The sequence below is a fragment of the Cygnus olor genome, chromosome Z, assembly GCF_009769625.2.
Source record: "Cygnus olor isolate bCygOlo1 chromosome Z, bCygOlo1.pri.v2, whole genome shotgun sequence".
NCBI classification, from domain to species: Eukaryota; Metazoa; Chordata; class Aves; order Anseriformes; family Anatidae; genus Cygnus; species Cygnus olor.
The window spans coordinates 39,041,615-39,058,266 of record NC_049198.1 but is presented as its reverse complement, the minus strand read 5'-3'; the positions used below and the strand labels follow the sequence as shown (position 1 = coordinate 39,058,266).

Sequence of the window (16,652 nt, the reverse complement as noted above, 5' to 3'; positions counted from 1 at the left end):
AAATTTTAGCTGGAGAATTTAGTAATTATTTGGATTTGCCTGGGGTGTTGGGGACTGTGACTATTCTACTGGTGTAGATGATCATTAAGGCCCCTTCCAACCCAAGCCATTCTATGATTCAATTATTCTATTATTCTATAGTGTATTAGTAACTCTCTCTCCAGTCATTTTCTGGATGCCTACAGCTACAGTGTCTCAGTTGCTAAAGAGCAACCTCAAGATCAGACTGACAGCTGAATGGAAATATTAAAGGTTTGCCTACTGGTAACTCTTCCCAATACAGTCACACACAAGTAAGCAAAACTCATTCTGTAGATGCACCTACCCCAAAATGAAGAATTTTTTTCTGGGGACAAGTATTTGCAGAAAATATGTTATTGTATGTTCTCCAGCTTTTTGTGCAACCAATCTGGATTTCAGAAAACTATAGGATAGAACACCCGTAGGTCTCCTCCTCTTAATTTTCAGAGTTCAGGGAAACACGTTCTTCATGCCATATTAGACATTTGGGAGTGGTAAACAACCTGGTGTGGAGCAAAACTGATGGTCACTGACATCTATACACCTACCAGATGTGGCATTGACAGACAAGTTTGTGGATCCAACACCTGGACCATATCTTTATTTAATATAGACGATCTTAAAAACTGGCAATAAGAAAAAATGATGGAAAAATGTATGAAGCCCTCTTTCACTTTTCATTCCTGTCATTAAAAAAGGACAGAAAACTTAGAAAGTCCTCAAAAGAGGCAAGACTCTAAAAAAACACCTAAATCTTGGAAACTAAAAAACTAAATCTGAAACTAAACCTTGAGATTTCTGAATCTCACAACCCAGTAATAACCTGTTTGGTTACTTCCTGCAAGATGGCAATATTTAGTTCAAAACTTGCACTACATTCAAAGTAGAAGAACCTTAACAGATTTCAGTTAAAACATACCCTATGTTTTCAAATTCCACTTATTTATTTTGCCAGTACCACAGAACTTGTTTTGCTTTTCTCAGAGTTCACCAGCTGTAGTTAATGACCTAAGAGACTCAGGAACAATTACAGTTTAGGAATTTTCACAGTCTTCTCTTCCTTCACACCTTCTCTGGTTCCTTTGTGTATGAGCACCACCACATATTATAGTAATCACTTTATAAAACTTATTACAGTAACATAACCAAATTTTACACTGCCTCAGATTACATATTGGGGAGTTTGTCCTTGTTATATTTTGCGTATTTGTCAACATATTGGATGCTATGTCTAAAAATTATCTCTCCTTTCACACCTGTTCTGGAAAATGAAGAGCAGAAATATTTCTAGAGAGTATTCACCCCAAATAATTTCCATTTCTTAGATTTATGTCTTCATTCTGATTTTTGCAGTGAATTCAGTAAATCTAAAATTTCTGACAATAGACTTAAAATGACCAATTTATTTTTGCGTGTATATCAATCATATGAGAACAAATATGTTTTCAACAAACACATCTGATGAAAATCAGGTTTATTAGAGGAATATATAGATCCTTTTGTACTCTACCAATTACTTATTTATCTGTTCCTCAGGAACAATTTTTAACCTGTATGTGCTTTCTCAGAACTTTCTGAGATATTTTTAACTCCAGTGCCTGATCCACCAGCATCACAAAGCTTCCAATGAAAAAGGCTCATGTTTCTGATCTCTAACAAACCCTGACACCAGTCAGGCTTCAAACAGTTCTGAGGTTTCCTCAGGTTTCACTGAAGTCCAATTTACAACAGATTCCTACCCCTAGAAGGAAATCTGTACCCACATCTCCCTAGCTATGTAGTTATGAAAATGCACCTAGGGGTGCACAGAATATGAAGGAAAAATCTGAAGCAAATGAGAATTCCAATGCATTTGATGATGGTGCAATGGTCAGAGAAGATGCCAGTGATGACAGTTGAACGTCCCTTTGCCTTCCCAGCCCCCTTCATATATTCTCAGGCATAGGATGACAAAGGGAAGTCCACGGGTCACATGAACAGACACTGTCGACATATTACCTGCCAAATTGCCTCATTTATCCAATCAAATCACCCAACTTTTCCATCTATTCTTTACTCAGGAATAAATTCTTTTCACAGGCCTACCAGAACTCATCTACATTCACCAACATTATAAAGAATGGCAGACCAAATACAAGGACACAGATACCAATGCCTCTCTGTTTTCGAAAAGTATACTCTAAAGGCAGGCCAGATCTTCAACACTCAACAGCATGTTTAAAATGAGAACAATTGCAGATTGATAATGAGTAGTAATATTCAACATGAAGCCTTATACGGTCTAGGAGACAATTCTTCCAGAAACATACCAGTTAAAAGAATAATAACATCACAAGGTGGACCTACATAACCTAAGGATTTTTTTGTGTGTGGTAATCTTTCCAAAAAATGCAAAGTGCATTGAATGCTTCAGTGCCTGGAATTGATTCAGAAGTGCAGAATGGTTCTAGGTCAAACTGCACAGAGGTTTGTGCTTATTTTCATTGAGGGAAATGAAACCAAAACACTGAGAACTTTAGTGTTTGTGGGAAAGACACCAGACCTAAAACAAATGCAGTAAAGGATGTATATTTTTTCTGTTATTTTTACATGGTTCAGAGAAGATGAAGCATAATGGAGGTAACACTTAAGGTGTTAATGTTACAACATAAGAGTAGGATATGAAAAGTAGTATTGAAGATCACTATATATATTAATAGTGACAATTTTAATGTGGACATTTGGCTTTAACAAAAATATACATCTTGTTCTTCAAAATGTTGTGTTACAGTTCACCTCTTCCAGAAGGCTGGCACACAGATAAAATTCTTCTGATGTATAAACCACTATGGTTTTGAAGACTATACACCAGTATGTCCACTTTCTGTTTGTGAACGCTTCATACATGTTAAAAGAGTGTTCTGATTAAAGGAGTTTATGAAAGATATAGAATAAACAAGTCTACTTAAAATATTCTGACTTTAGAAGGAGTCTGCTTACAATTAAACACACTTCACCTTTATTCCACTGGCTTAACATTCTTGTTTCAAATGTACCTTTGGCATACATTTTAATATTTACCGTGCTTTGGAGTCTCATGGAAAAGAGAACTCCTCCCCACCCACCCCCAAATCTTCCTTAAAAAGAAGCTAATGTCACTAATTTTAAGAAGAATAAAGAATTTCCATAGTGAAAAATGCCACCTTCTCCACCACTCCCCTCCCACCCCCCAAACTAAAGGCTAGTCTAAACTATATTATCTATCCTTGTTATCTTAATTCCTCATAATGGTAAAGTCTTTTTGCCTTTTCACTTCTCTGCCCTTCCCAAGGTTGTATTTTATGCGATAAAATGTCATAAATCTAAGTAGTCCAGCCTGACAAGTAAATGAGCCTCTTTAATATTATTAGAGGAATCATTAAATCTTTCTACTTTTTAATCTCTGCGGGTAGCTGTTAACCCTAATTTGAACATAGTTGAGTCAGCAATGTGTCCTTGTGGCCAAAAAGGCCAATGTTATCCTGGGTGCATTCAGAAATGTTGCCAGAAGGTCAAGGGAGGTGATCACCCCCCTCTACTCAGTCCTGGTGAAGCCAGAGTTGGAGTATTGTGTCCGGTTCTGGGCTCCCCAGTACAGGAGGGACATAGAGCTACTGTAGTAAGCTCAGAGGATGGCTACTGAGATGATGAGGGGACTGGAGCACCTGTTGTATGAGGCTGAGAGAACTGGGCCTGTTTTTAGGGTGGTGATTGGCGGCACAGAGTCTGGCTGGAGACCTGTGACTAGCGGTGTTCCCCAGGAGTCGGTGCTGGGTCTGGTCTTGTTCAACATCTTCATCGACGACCTTGATGAGGGAATAGTGTCTGCCCTCAACAAGTACGCTGATGACACAAAGCTGGGAGGAGTGGCTGACATGCCAGAAGGCTGTGCTGCCATTCAGCGAGACACAGACCAGCTGGAGAGATGGGCAGGAAGAAACTAAATGAGGTTTAATAAGAGCAAGTGTAGAGTCCTGTACCTGGGAAGGAACAACCGGATGTATCAGTACAGGCTGGGGGACGACCTGCTGGAGAGGTGCTCTGAGGAGAAGGACCTGGGGTTCCTGGTGCACGACAGGTTGACCATGAGCCAGCAGTGTGCCCTGGTGGCCAAGAGGGCCAATGGGCTTCTGGCATGCATTAAAAGGAGCGTGGCCAGCAGGTCAAGGGAGGTGATCCTCCCCCTCTACTCTGCCCTGGTCAGGCCTCACCTGGAGTGCAGTGTCCAGTTCTGGGCTCCCTTGTACAAAAAAGACAGAGATCTCCTGGAAAGAGTCCAGCGGAGGGCCACAAAGATGATACGGGGCCTGGAGCATCTTCTCTATGAAGAAAGGCTGAGAGACCTGGGTCTGTTCAGCCTGGAGAAAAGAAAACTGAGAGGGGATCTCATCAATGTGTATAAATACCTGAGGTGGGGGAGACAGAGGGATTTGGCCAACCTCTTTTCAATGGTTTGTGGGGACAGGACAAGGTGTAATAGCCACAAGATGGAGCACAGGAAGTTCCGCACCAACATGCGAAAGAACTTCTTCACACTGAGGGTGATGGAGCACTGGAACAGGCTGCCCAGGGAGGTTGTGGAATCTCCTTCTCTGGAGATATTCAAGGCCCGTCTGGACGCCTACCTGGGCAGACTGCTCTAAGGAACCCGCTTTGGCAGGGGGGTTGGACCCAATGATCTTTCGAGGTCCCTTCCAACCCCTACAATTCTGTGATTCTGTGTGATTCTGTGATTCTGTTTAGCCTGGAAAAGAGAAGACTGAGGGGAGACCACATCATTGTATATAAATATCTGAGGGGAGGATGTCTAGATGATGGAGCTGGTCTCTTTTCAATTGTTCCAAGCAATGGGCACAAACTGAAGCACAGGAGGTTCTGGCTGAATATGAGGGGGCACTTCTTTACTGTGAGGGTGACAGAGCACTGGAACATGTTGCCCAGAGAGGTTATAGAGTCTCCTTCTCTGGAGATATTCAAAACCCGCCTGGATGCCATCCTGGACAATGTGCTCTAGGTGATCCTGCTTGACAGGGGCATTAGACTAGACGATCTTCAGAGGTCCCTTCCAACCTTGGCCATTCTGTGATTCTGTGATTGCTTCACTGGTTGGAGTTCAAGAATTTCCAAAATAAATTTAAAAAATGTAAAATCTCCGTTGCATAAGTACAGAAAACAGAAAATTCTGGCCAAGATTTAAATCTTTTGATAGATGAAGTTTGCAACATAAGAAAGATATTTGGATATAAAAGAAAAATGTCACTAATACTTGATGAATATACATTCAAGACTGCTTGTCAGACATCACACAAACCTCTTATTCTGCCCTCTGAATCACTACTCCGAGCACATTACTGCTTCATAACACATGCCAAACACAAATTTTATTATTGGTGTGTAGGTACTGATATGTCCTATACAAAGATTCTTATTCTGCTGAAAGACATATATTCTTCTTAAGAAAAACTGAAAACATTCTTAATTAATTTACATTCTTTTTCATTCAATTTTTTTTAATTTTTTTTTGCATAGACTATGTGTGATCATCTTTTTTTTTTTTTCCTCTTTTTTTTTTTTTTTTTAATAAATCACTTGTGTCCTTGCCTTTCTCTACGGCTCCAAGAAGTTCACTCACATGAAGCAAAGTAGTGTGTTCATGTTAGAAGTGCTTGGTAACCATGCCAAAAGCACTTCAAAAATTTGAGAATATTTCAGTTAGTAGTAACTGACTGAGTATTCAGTTAATAGTAGAAATTATACCACAAGAACTGAAGGTCTTAATGCAAACAACAGGAATGAATGGTGAATATGCAAACTTTAATGTTTTTCAATGAATGGAAATGTGCAAACATGAGTGCAAAGCCAAAAGAGTGAAACTTTTGGTAGGATTTTGGAAGAGAGAATCTGTAAGCATCGGTAAAGGATCTTCTTACATAATATGAAGTATTTCTAGGTCCCATTTGATAAGGAAAAAACATTATTCTACATATTTACAAAATATACAAAAAACATGGCACGTCAACCTACTGTAGTGACTTTTTGCCTGAAAAATATATATATATATATATTTCCTAATCAGATAACTAAATCCTTATGAAAGAAACTTGGGGTTACAGCAGATGGCAATCCGAATGTGATCCAACTGCATGCTCTCAGTTCATACAATACAAACTATGCACTGTGCTATATTAGAGAATTCTGTCAAGTGTAAGAGATTTTAACCTCCTTATCATGTTCACTGTTAGGTCTGTATTTGGAAAACAGGATTTAAATTTGGGCCATCTACTTCAAGAGGCACGAGACACTGCAAAGTATCCAGAGAAAAAGTGTTAAACTATATAGTGGCCTAGAAAATATATCTGGCAGAGAGAATTTAAGAAAGCAAGGATCGTTTAACTTTTTGAAAATGTTTTTGAAAAGGTATCCATTATCTGCCTACAATTACCTGAAGGGGTATTAAAAAAGTGGTAGCACCAGACTCAGATCACTTTCAATATTTACTTTTGAACTTGAAACAGTGTTAGACAAGTTCATCTTACTTTTAACATTTTTTAATGCAAAATGACTCATTTCAAAACTTTGTAATTTTGAGAAAACTAGAGGCTCACCTCAAGGAACTGTTACTGAACTGTGGTAAAATCCTCTTTACTTGTGACAGCATGAAGGACCTGTCCTGAGCACTGAAGTGTCAAACTGACTTTTTTTTTGTTTGTTTGTTTGTTTGTTTGTTTAATACTCGTTTTGGACAAAACAATGGCTAGGGAAGTGGTAAAAGTTGAAAAAGGTGCAAGGGAAACAGTATTCAATAAAATCTTTATTTTTCTTTAGTTGTTATATTCTATAAATTCATATGTGTTTAAGGCAAGCTTTTTATTATTATTATTATTCTATAACAGTGACATTCATTCAGGAATTTAGATATTGCTGTATGACTTGGAGTGATGTCATATTAGGAAGAAAAAGGGTTTTAGAACTATCTGGCATACTTACTGGCCTGATTTAATCTTAAGTTTTATAAGAAGAGAGACTGCTACTTTCTTAATGTATTTGAGAGGAATACAGTTTTCTGTGTCTTTAATAGGTGAGCAGAAGCTTGAAGTTTCTCTTTGTGAATAGCATATGATCCCAAACATCTAGAAGAGCTATCACTGCTCTGAAAAAAGATACAGTTAAAGCAAAGTAAAGAAAATAAGAAGTGACAAGGCTGGTTTGTAAAAGTCAGATAGGCTTAAAAATAAGAATAAAATCTGCTTTCAGTACTATTGTCCAGGGACAGGCTGTGAAATAAGAAGTTACAATCTGTCTATTTGTTCCTGTACCTGTCCCGGTTTTCAGTGCCCTATTTTTTTTGTTATTTGTTTTGTTTTGTTTTGTTTTTCTGTGATTAACTAAAAACTTTATTTTCACAGCTCTCCAGTGAACAGAATTTTAACTCTGTCATCTTTTTTTCCCCCAATCCACGTTTACTACTGGAAAATGGTAAATAAGGACACACATGCACAACCCCATTCCTGTTCAGATAAAGATCCCTTTGCAGCAGTTCCCCTGCACACAGAGGGCCAAAGACCTCCACTACTCTGCTAGGACTGAGGCATCAAAAAAGGGCATCAAAAGGTGGCCATCTGTTTGGCTGACCCAGTAGGGCAGGTGGTCCTTCTCTCATCCATATGGTCACCTTCCTATTAACTAGGGGCATGGCAGGACTAAGTCACCTTCTTTTAAAGCAGAAGAAAGCAAAACAAGTCATAAAAAAAAAATCCAGATCCTTACAGTGTTAGGTATTTTGTTCGCTGAAGTTATAGTGTTACTCAGATCTGGAAACCATGGAAATTCTGGATGTCACTGGACGTAGGTGTAGAAATCTCACCAGCAACCTTCCCTCTCAGCAGTTCTATCACATTTCTGTCTTTGAAAGTGTTGTGAGAACCAAGTATTTTTGTATTTGTCAAGGACACTGATTTGGGAGAAAGAAGTTAAATGATAGAGTGATTCTGTCACATGAGAAAAGGGGAAAGAAAATGACAATACATACTCCTGGGCACAGAAAGGCTGCAGAGAGAAACCAGAAAAGAGAAAATATATATATATATATAATTTTTTTTTTTTTGGTAGGTTTTTGATGAGGTCAGGCAAGCATATGACTTGAACTGCCAAAGTTCAAAGTTTCTTCCATCAGTTACATTTCAGCAGATAAAAGCTTTATATAAATCTGAATTAAGTAAAAACCCTAAAGAGATTTATTTTTTTAATGTAAGGTTTTTCCTAAGAGAAAATTTTGCTGTAAACTGCACATGCTGACATTTTTCTTTTGAGCGTCCTCAAAATAATTACTATTTATGGCACAGTTTTCTTCGGTTTTATCATATCATATATGCTATTTCATATATGATAATCCATTTTCAAATATGACTTTGTTCTGGTCAGCCTAGGCTTAGAACACACTATCTGCATCTGCTAGGGATACACATGAACACACCACTTAGAAGGCATACACAATTGTGTGTACAATACACACTATCTGAGAAAAAAACAATGTATACACTGATATCATAGAACATAAAAGCCTGGCTTGCTCTCATTTTGAGAGCAACTTGCAATCAACTGATTCACACACTGATGTTGAAAGATCTAAGTATCAAAATATTTCAGTTTAAGCACAGACTATACTCACGATACAGAAAGATACAGATCATCTGATGTCTCAGTGGGTAGATGTATTTCCTAATCTCATCCCAATTTCAAGTGCCCAAATCACAAAAATATCAACCTTTCTGGACTCAAAATTACATGTTTACAGAGCATCAGAAAGACTGTCTGTGATTACTTTGTAAAATAAGTTCTGTTTTTATTCTTAAAGGTAGCTTATGGAGGTACAACGCTGAGGTTTTCTCAGTCGGGTTGGTGGTTGGACTTGATTTTGAAAGTCTTTACCAAACCAAATGGTTCCATGATTCTAAGACTGAAAAAATTCCTGCCTGGCAACTTTCCAGTGGAAGATTTCTTCCCCTGAGTAGGTCTTAGGCTCAATTTACGGAACAGATCTTTTTCTCTTTTGATAGCCCTAAGTTTCTAAAAACTAAATGATTGTAAATAGAAGCAAATACTACTAATAAAAAAATAAATATATCCAAAATATCAAAAAAGGTAATAAACTCCCCACCTAGGTTAATCATCTGTAATAGTACAGAAATAATAATACCAATATTGAAATTTAATCTTTTATGCAAATGATATATTTTTTCTCATTTTATGTAGAGAAGTGGGATATGCTTATAAAAGAAAAGATACAACTTTGAGAGAAGACATGAGGCTTCAGTCTGATCATGATGTGGAATGTGGTATCTCAAAATGATCACAAAAGAAGAGACCAAAGGACCATCTGGCCTTATATTCTGTTTCAGACTGTGGTTAATGACAGCTGCCTAGGACTAAGAAACATAGTGCAAACATAGAGTAACGCTTATGTGGAAACACTCTCTGCCTCTAAATATTGCTGGCTCTGGGACTGCTTGAGTTGTGCAGTCATTTCTCCTGAAACTTTTCAATGTCGTACACATTTGTCATTTCATATACCTCTGTACATCCACAAATATTAGAACTTGCAAAGGCCTTGTCATGAAAAGCTCTCCCTTACTTTTGGTCACCCTTTTCTCTGCCCTTATTGATTCTACTGTCTTCATTATGAAATGAAGGGGACTGGAACTATATATAGCTTTTAGGAGATGGGGTACCAAAGATCTAAGTTGAACCACAAGAGCCTTGACAAAAATATAGTTTGAAACTTGCCAGAAGCAAGTTCATTTGTCTTTTCATGCTTCATGCTCACCCACAGTACTCTGAAATCAAATTTTATTCACTTTGTTCACTATTATTTGCTTCTATTATCTCATACTCATCACTTTAGATAGTAGAATTACTCCCAAGAATATACAGACCTTATTGTCTATTTAAAATTAGTTACTTTGATAGAATTGTAATTATAAAATAAAAAGAGAAAAAAGAAAGAAAAAAAAAGAAAATGTTACTCACTTGTATTTATCTTCTGAAGTGATATGTGCTTTTCCAGCTGTCTACGGAGTTTCACTTCTGCTCCATATTTGCCAGTAGTACCATTGTCAGCCAAAATGAAATGAGAATGCATACTGTTGAGCACTGTCAACTTACTCATGGGATTGGACATCGTCTGGTATGGTCGGACCACCTGCATTTTAGAGACAGAAATAAAAATAGTACTAAACAGAAAAGACCATCTGAACTAAATCAGTTAAAGATAACATTTGACAAGACAATAAAAACAAAATAGTTTGTAAATGACTATTGAAATATTGCACTTGAACACTGCTTGCTTCCTTGTGCAAAATAAAAAATAACCTTAGCACTTAAACCAGTGTGGCTACCTTTTACAAACACTGACTCTTTAAATGCAGACATTGCTTGAAGATTCTTCCAGAGTTATCTGTTTCAGTTACATCAATGGCCACTGTTTCAATGACAAGTCCAGCTAATAATCTCCAAAGGTCTATGACACTACACACATGCAGTCTGTCTGTTGCTGTCTTTCAATAGTGTTCCTAACCCCTGTTCTCTTCTGATTTAACTCTTTGATTCTTCTTTGATAGCCTCCACAAGGACCAGGCCCCTGTTTTATCTCATTGAGAGCCACCAGCTCAGGAAGACCCCTACAGACACCCCAGCACAGGTGAATGCCACTCTTGGAGAGGTATAAACATGGTATAACACCACATTTTCAATTTTCTTGGAAAAAAAATAGTGGGTTATTCTTATTGCAGTGCAAAGACAGTTACGTACATTGACAATAGCTTCAGAAAGTTTCCATTCACTGAGGAACTTGCTACACTCCTTTTGATTTGTTTTCATCATGAGAAACTCTTTTGTAGACAAACAGATTAAATTACCGCAGAGTTGTTCAACTCATAGCCTCCACTCAGACCAAGCAAAGCACTGTGTCATATTTGGCTGTCAGCTACTTCAGTGAGTCTACATAAATAAGGCTGCACTGATGTGACAAAAGAATTGGTGTTGTGTTGGGGGATTCTGGCTGATAGTTCAAATACATATGATAGAAATATAGTTCCCTGCAGTGTTTACATATACATTTTCTTTTCGGAAAGACAAAACTGACAATTTGTAAGATGAAGTCCTGGCTGAAGAAATGCTGAAGTGACTTGTTACAAAACAGCTGTGTTATGCTTCCTCTGCAAGGAATTTCCTTCACAGCTCTGGCATTGTACTTTTTGGAAATCTAACAAAAACTTGTCCTTTTTAATGCACAAAAATGTTTACTCTTACATTTTGGCAGGACTGCTTGCACACAGAAATATGGTTACTAATTTGTTTCTAAAATTCTGTCCCTTTCTGTTATTCAAAAGAGTTCTTTAATTGACAAACGTTATTTTTAAATAAAAAAAATTATAAATATATTTATAAATAGAAATATTTATAAATATGTGTTAGAATTTTTTTGGCCAGAGATCCCTATCTATTTCACTTGTGAATTCTTGCAGCACTTTGGTCAACTCATCAATGGCAAGGAGAAACCCATGGACATCTGCTGCTGTTCTAAACTGTCCCACAAAGGGTACTCTGCAAGCTCTCTGTCCTGGAAAAGCGAGGAAATAGCTCTGAGAATGTGAGAGGGCAGCTGGCCAACAGCAAGGCCATGCATTACACTGCAGGAACAGGTGATAGCTCGGCCTCATGTTTCTTTTTATACTATTTCTTTTGGAGTCCCGTTCATAAAACATTTATTCTACAAGGGGAGTATAGCTTAAAAGCTATCAGCATGCTGCTGGAACATGCTCATTAACTAGCTTCTACAGACACAGAACCATGTCTCTCTTGCTACCATCAGAAAGAGAAAGAAGGTTCTTTCTCACACAAAAAAATCCAAGCTAAAACAGTTACAAGCTTGGCAACTGATACCTGTCTTCTCAGTATGGAAGGCACAGGACAGCAAGATCTGCAAGAAGAGGAATGACTTGAGTTGCCCATTCATTGTTCAATTACAAGAAAGAAAATCTGTTGCTGTGAATGCAGTTTTACTGAAGGGATGTGGTTTGTCCTCAAGAGCCATATCTCAGGATTTTCTAAGGGTGACAGGTTGACCTACATTTCTAATAAGATGCAGCACAAAAGACTCCACATGTTGACATACTAATTGGCATAGTAATGCTGCTTAAGAGCAGATTAGAAGGCTATGCTTTGGTTCCATGTCTGATGATTAACTACAAGGCGAATTATATTAATAAAATTTATAGACATAAAAACAAGGATACAATTATTTTCAATCAAACTGCTCACAGCATGCACCGTTCAACAACAGAAAAAACTTTTTTTTTTTAATTTATTTTTTTTAATAAAGTTCACAAACTCCTATTGTGTATAAAAGATAAAAAAATCTTCAGGAAGGCAACAAAATCTTAGGCTTTGAGGCTATTTCCTTGAGGCATATTGCTTTACAACATCACTCAGCAGATTTGAGTTTCTCACTCTTGCAGTTCCCATTCCTTTGTTCTTTTCAATCCTTTACATTTTAAAGGCAATTTAAAAGGTTGGAAAAAGTTTGACTTTAATTTCTTCTCATCCTCTTTCTGCACTGAGAAGGGCGAATAATTTTGATCCACTTTCTGAATTGAGAGAAGGAAATAATGCCCCCTGACAGCTTCCTTTGCAGAGTCGAAAGAAAGTATTTATGCACAATATAGCCCTTCTAAATAGGGGTTAATGAATGTGAAAGCAGAATGTTGTAGGGCAATATCCATGCTGCACAGGGCGAGGGCTGGCTCCCTTGGGCTGTCAACAGGTGAGGAACTAGGCCAACTGCAATGGTTGCCCTTGAATTAAAAACACCACTATGCTTGGTTTTCATTCCCCATTGTCACATGAGATTCGGCATAGGGACAATACCTGAAAAATCACTTGGGATATCTCAACATGGACAATATGCAAAATTTAATGAGATAGGTGACAGAAGAAAAAACAGGTGCTGGATGCCCCAGGACTGGGGCATATCATTCATTAGCATTGACTGTCAAACTGATGCAGTGAGAGAGAGCCCAGATTGGGTGCTGTCCAGTACCACACCAACTAGCACATGCCTCCATCTGTCCCTATGCATGCTATCCAACACAAATCTGTGCAGTCTAGAAGAAGGCAAGGCATTTACAACTAACAACTAACTTAGTGCATTCACTGTTATGGTGCAAAGAGAAAGAAAGATGCGTGCTTTTCTTCACAAAGACCTAGCAGCTGTTGTTCAAATTATACCTTATCTGAAGCCTCACTGTTCTGGGGAACACCAGGGAATAGATCAGTTCTTGGTTTAATTTAAAGGATCCTGGAAGCATCCCTGTCTAAATCCTCTGTAACATGCCTGTGCCCAGCTTTGCCTCAGGCATGGTTCTCACATTGTAGTTTACAATGAGAGCTGAATCTCTCTTCCTTACAATTTTTCTTAGAGTAATTATTTCCTGGCCCAGACTAGGCATGGAAAAGGGGCTCCATTGTTTTGACACTGGAAAAAAATCATACTGAAATGAACTTGTGAATCATTTACAGCTATCTGTAATCTTCTTTTTCAGCAATTCAATTTAACTTCAAGCCATAATATATTTCTTTAAAGATAATTGCAAAATGTCTATCAAACGTAATTCAAAACTTGTTACAGCAAATCCTATGGCATAATGAATAATTAGTTGCCTGAGATTCATAACTTTTCTTGCTATTCTGAAACTTTCAGAAAGCAGTTAAAGGAAAACATAATCTCTCACAATGTTAAACAAAGACCTATGAAGGAGAAAAGGAAGTTGTCTCATGCTGTAAGCTAACATTATTATTCAGATGAACTAAGAAACAATGAAAAGAAAATATGGAACCAATTTTGACAGTCTGAGGTATGTGTTGTTTGGTATGCACATACAAACCAGGCAATATGAATGCTGTACTTATACTAAGACTCACTGTGATGTATTTTAAAGAGTGTGGTTTAAAATGGTGAGCTCTGGCTACACGTCTATTATGCTTGACAGCTGTATGATTTTTTTTTTTTCATATATGTAAGGAAAAAAAAATTCTTAAGGAGACAGCAATTCTTAAATTAACATTTTTTTTTTTTTTTTTCTGGTTTAGATAACCTTTGTTGATCTCAAGGATGTTGGTGGTATTCCGAAAACAAAGGGCAGTTAGTTCTGACAGAGTGGTACTCAGATGAAGTTATTTATAATGAAGGGTTTACAGATAAGATCAGTGAGAAAGGAGTAGAACTTGCTGTGTTGGTGAAAAAAAGCCTCAGTGAATCTGACTGTAATAAATAGCAAACAATCCCAGGGCTGTAAGCTTTTCTCATTAGACATGTTTTCTACACATCCAGTTTACTTGTTCTATAACTAGAGATGTGTCTGACCCATGCCCAATGTTATAGAAATAAATTACTCTCTATGTTGTATATCAGGCCTGACACTAAATTTCAGCATAATGTTCATCTTACTGAAAAAGTATTGTTTTATAAAGTAATCAAGTTGTTAATTATTAAAAAAAATAAATTGTACTACAATATGGAAGGACCCGACCTTCCCTGAATAAGTTGGCTAGTCAGTTATTTTGCCAGTGGTTTTGAGAGGTTCATACTAGCGCCTCTTCCATGAAAGTCTGACTTAAAACAACTTCACTTGTGACCCTGACATCCCAGGTGCATACAACCTTCCAGTATCTAAATATCCTCCCTCTTCCACTATACAAATCAATACTGAAAAAATGGAAGATAGTTATAACTAAGAAAATTGAACAGGTCTGCAGTGTTCTGCTGTGAGTACTATTTGAACATCCTAGACAAAACTTTGGTGATGACATACTTTAACATCCAATTACAGTTATGAAATCCAGCAACTGCACTGAGATAAAAAAATGGTTACTCTGAAACCGCAGTCTTTAATAAATCAAAAGTATTTTTCTAGACACAGACTATGAAAACCATTTTTTTTTGTTGTTGTTTTCAACAAAACAAATATTTAAATTTTTATTCAACTTTTGTTTAACCTAATGTAAATCTAGGGTTTATATTAAAAGAAACAACTTTTTCTCCTCATTTTTGTGATTTTAGCTCTATGGGAGAGTAGGTTTCAAGTAGCAGTATACTCACCTCTTAAGTGTTATTATTATTATTTTTTTTCTTCTTCTGAATGTTCTGAACAGTACAAAAGAGAAAGAGAAAAAGAACAGGCATCTGTTCTTGAACATAAGTGAAGTCCGTAAAGAACATTTACAATTGGAAATGGTTTTGTCTCAAGTATTTGAATGCTAAAGCGTAAAAAAGATAATTCTGGGACACAGAGTACATGCAAAGGGTTAGTGTATACTATATACATACACAGTAGTAATTATTAGATTGATATATATATATATATGTAGCAGTTTACTGTTAGAAAGTATTTTTCTTTCTGATAGTACTTTTTGCTTACATGCAGTACGTCTGTTTAGTTATGTTACAAGTCTGCAGAGAAGACTTTTATTTTCTATGCGTGTTCTGCTGTACTAAGTGATTTAAGCTGACCTCTGTTGCTTCCCCTTCACTGGCTAGAGCTTTTGATAAAATAGTAAGTATTCCGCTTTCTCCAAAATTTCAGTTGAGCTTCATTTTTTCTATACACTAGTTGTAGAATGTAAGTCAGAGATTAATGAAGTAATATGGGGAAACACTGTAACCCATGACTGTAATTGTACTCTAAGTAAGACAAATAAAAAACAAGAAATTATTAGAGAATTTAGGAATTTCTTCCTATGTCAATCTGCTGGATCCACATTTTATTTTTATAGTGGGCATGGAAGAGTGTGTGACATGTTTTGGAGTGCACAGGATTTTTGGAGTGCAACAACACAGGAGGTCACTTCTAGTTTCAATGAATTTAATAAGAAAAAGTGTTTTGGCTATTGTTTTTAAAACTTTACTAAACCAATGCTTTCTACTTAAGTTAGTAGGTCACATACTACAGCATTGCTACTGATCAGTGACACACCATGCTGAAGATGTCCATTTCCTCATTATGTCACACAATAAAAGGATATTTTGATTTAACTCTAAAACACTCACTTCTGTGGACTAAAAATGAGACATCTTTTGGTGATTTTACTGAGCATAGGCAAAGTACTAAAATCAGTGCTCTACTTCTAATCCAGACACTGTTTCTCTGTGTGTAAGGAGAAACATGACTGTGATATAAATATTCTACAAGACAGAGCAAGCCACCTTTCTCAGTTTTTCTAACAGAAAACTGGAAATAAGACAACTGACTACCTTTCCCTCATGTGCTTTGGTTTTAAATTATAATTTAAGTTTGTTAAGATCGGCACTATTTTCTACTGTATTGCTTTTACCATACTGGAGTAAGACTAGTCTCCTCAGGGACCTTTAACCATCACAACAACAAACAGCAGAACAGTAATACGTTGCTTAATTTACTTGGACACTTCTGTTCAAGGGTCTGAGGAAGGCCCTTGGGCTTCCCAAGCTGATTTGATTGGTAGATGTAATAAAACTTCTCAGCTATGACTTCAAAGATGACAAGAGCTGGAATGCTAGCAGAGGCATGGCTCTGCTGAGC

The 16,652-nt window shown here is 37.1% G+C and overlaps 1 protein-coding gene across 3 annotated transcripts in view; it reads right to left on the bottom strand.

Moving 5' to 3' along the window:
* TRPM3 (transient receptor potential cation channel subfamily M member 3) overlaps positions 1-16,652 on the bottom strand; it is a 485,203-nt gene that overhangs the window by 123,633 nt on the left and 344,918 nt on the right. For all 3 annotated transcript variants that reach the window (XM_040540026.1, XM_040540024.1, XM_040540025.1), the window contains exon 6: positions 10,066-10,237. In XM_040540026.1, the coding sequence (XP_040395960.1) occupies positions 10,066-10,237 (172 nt within the window). The remainder of the gene's footprint in view (positions 1-10,065; positions 10,238-16,652) is intronic.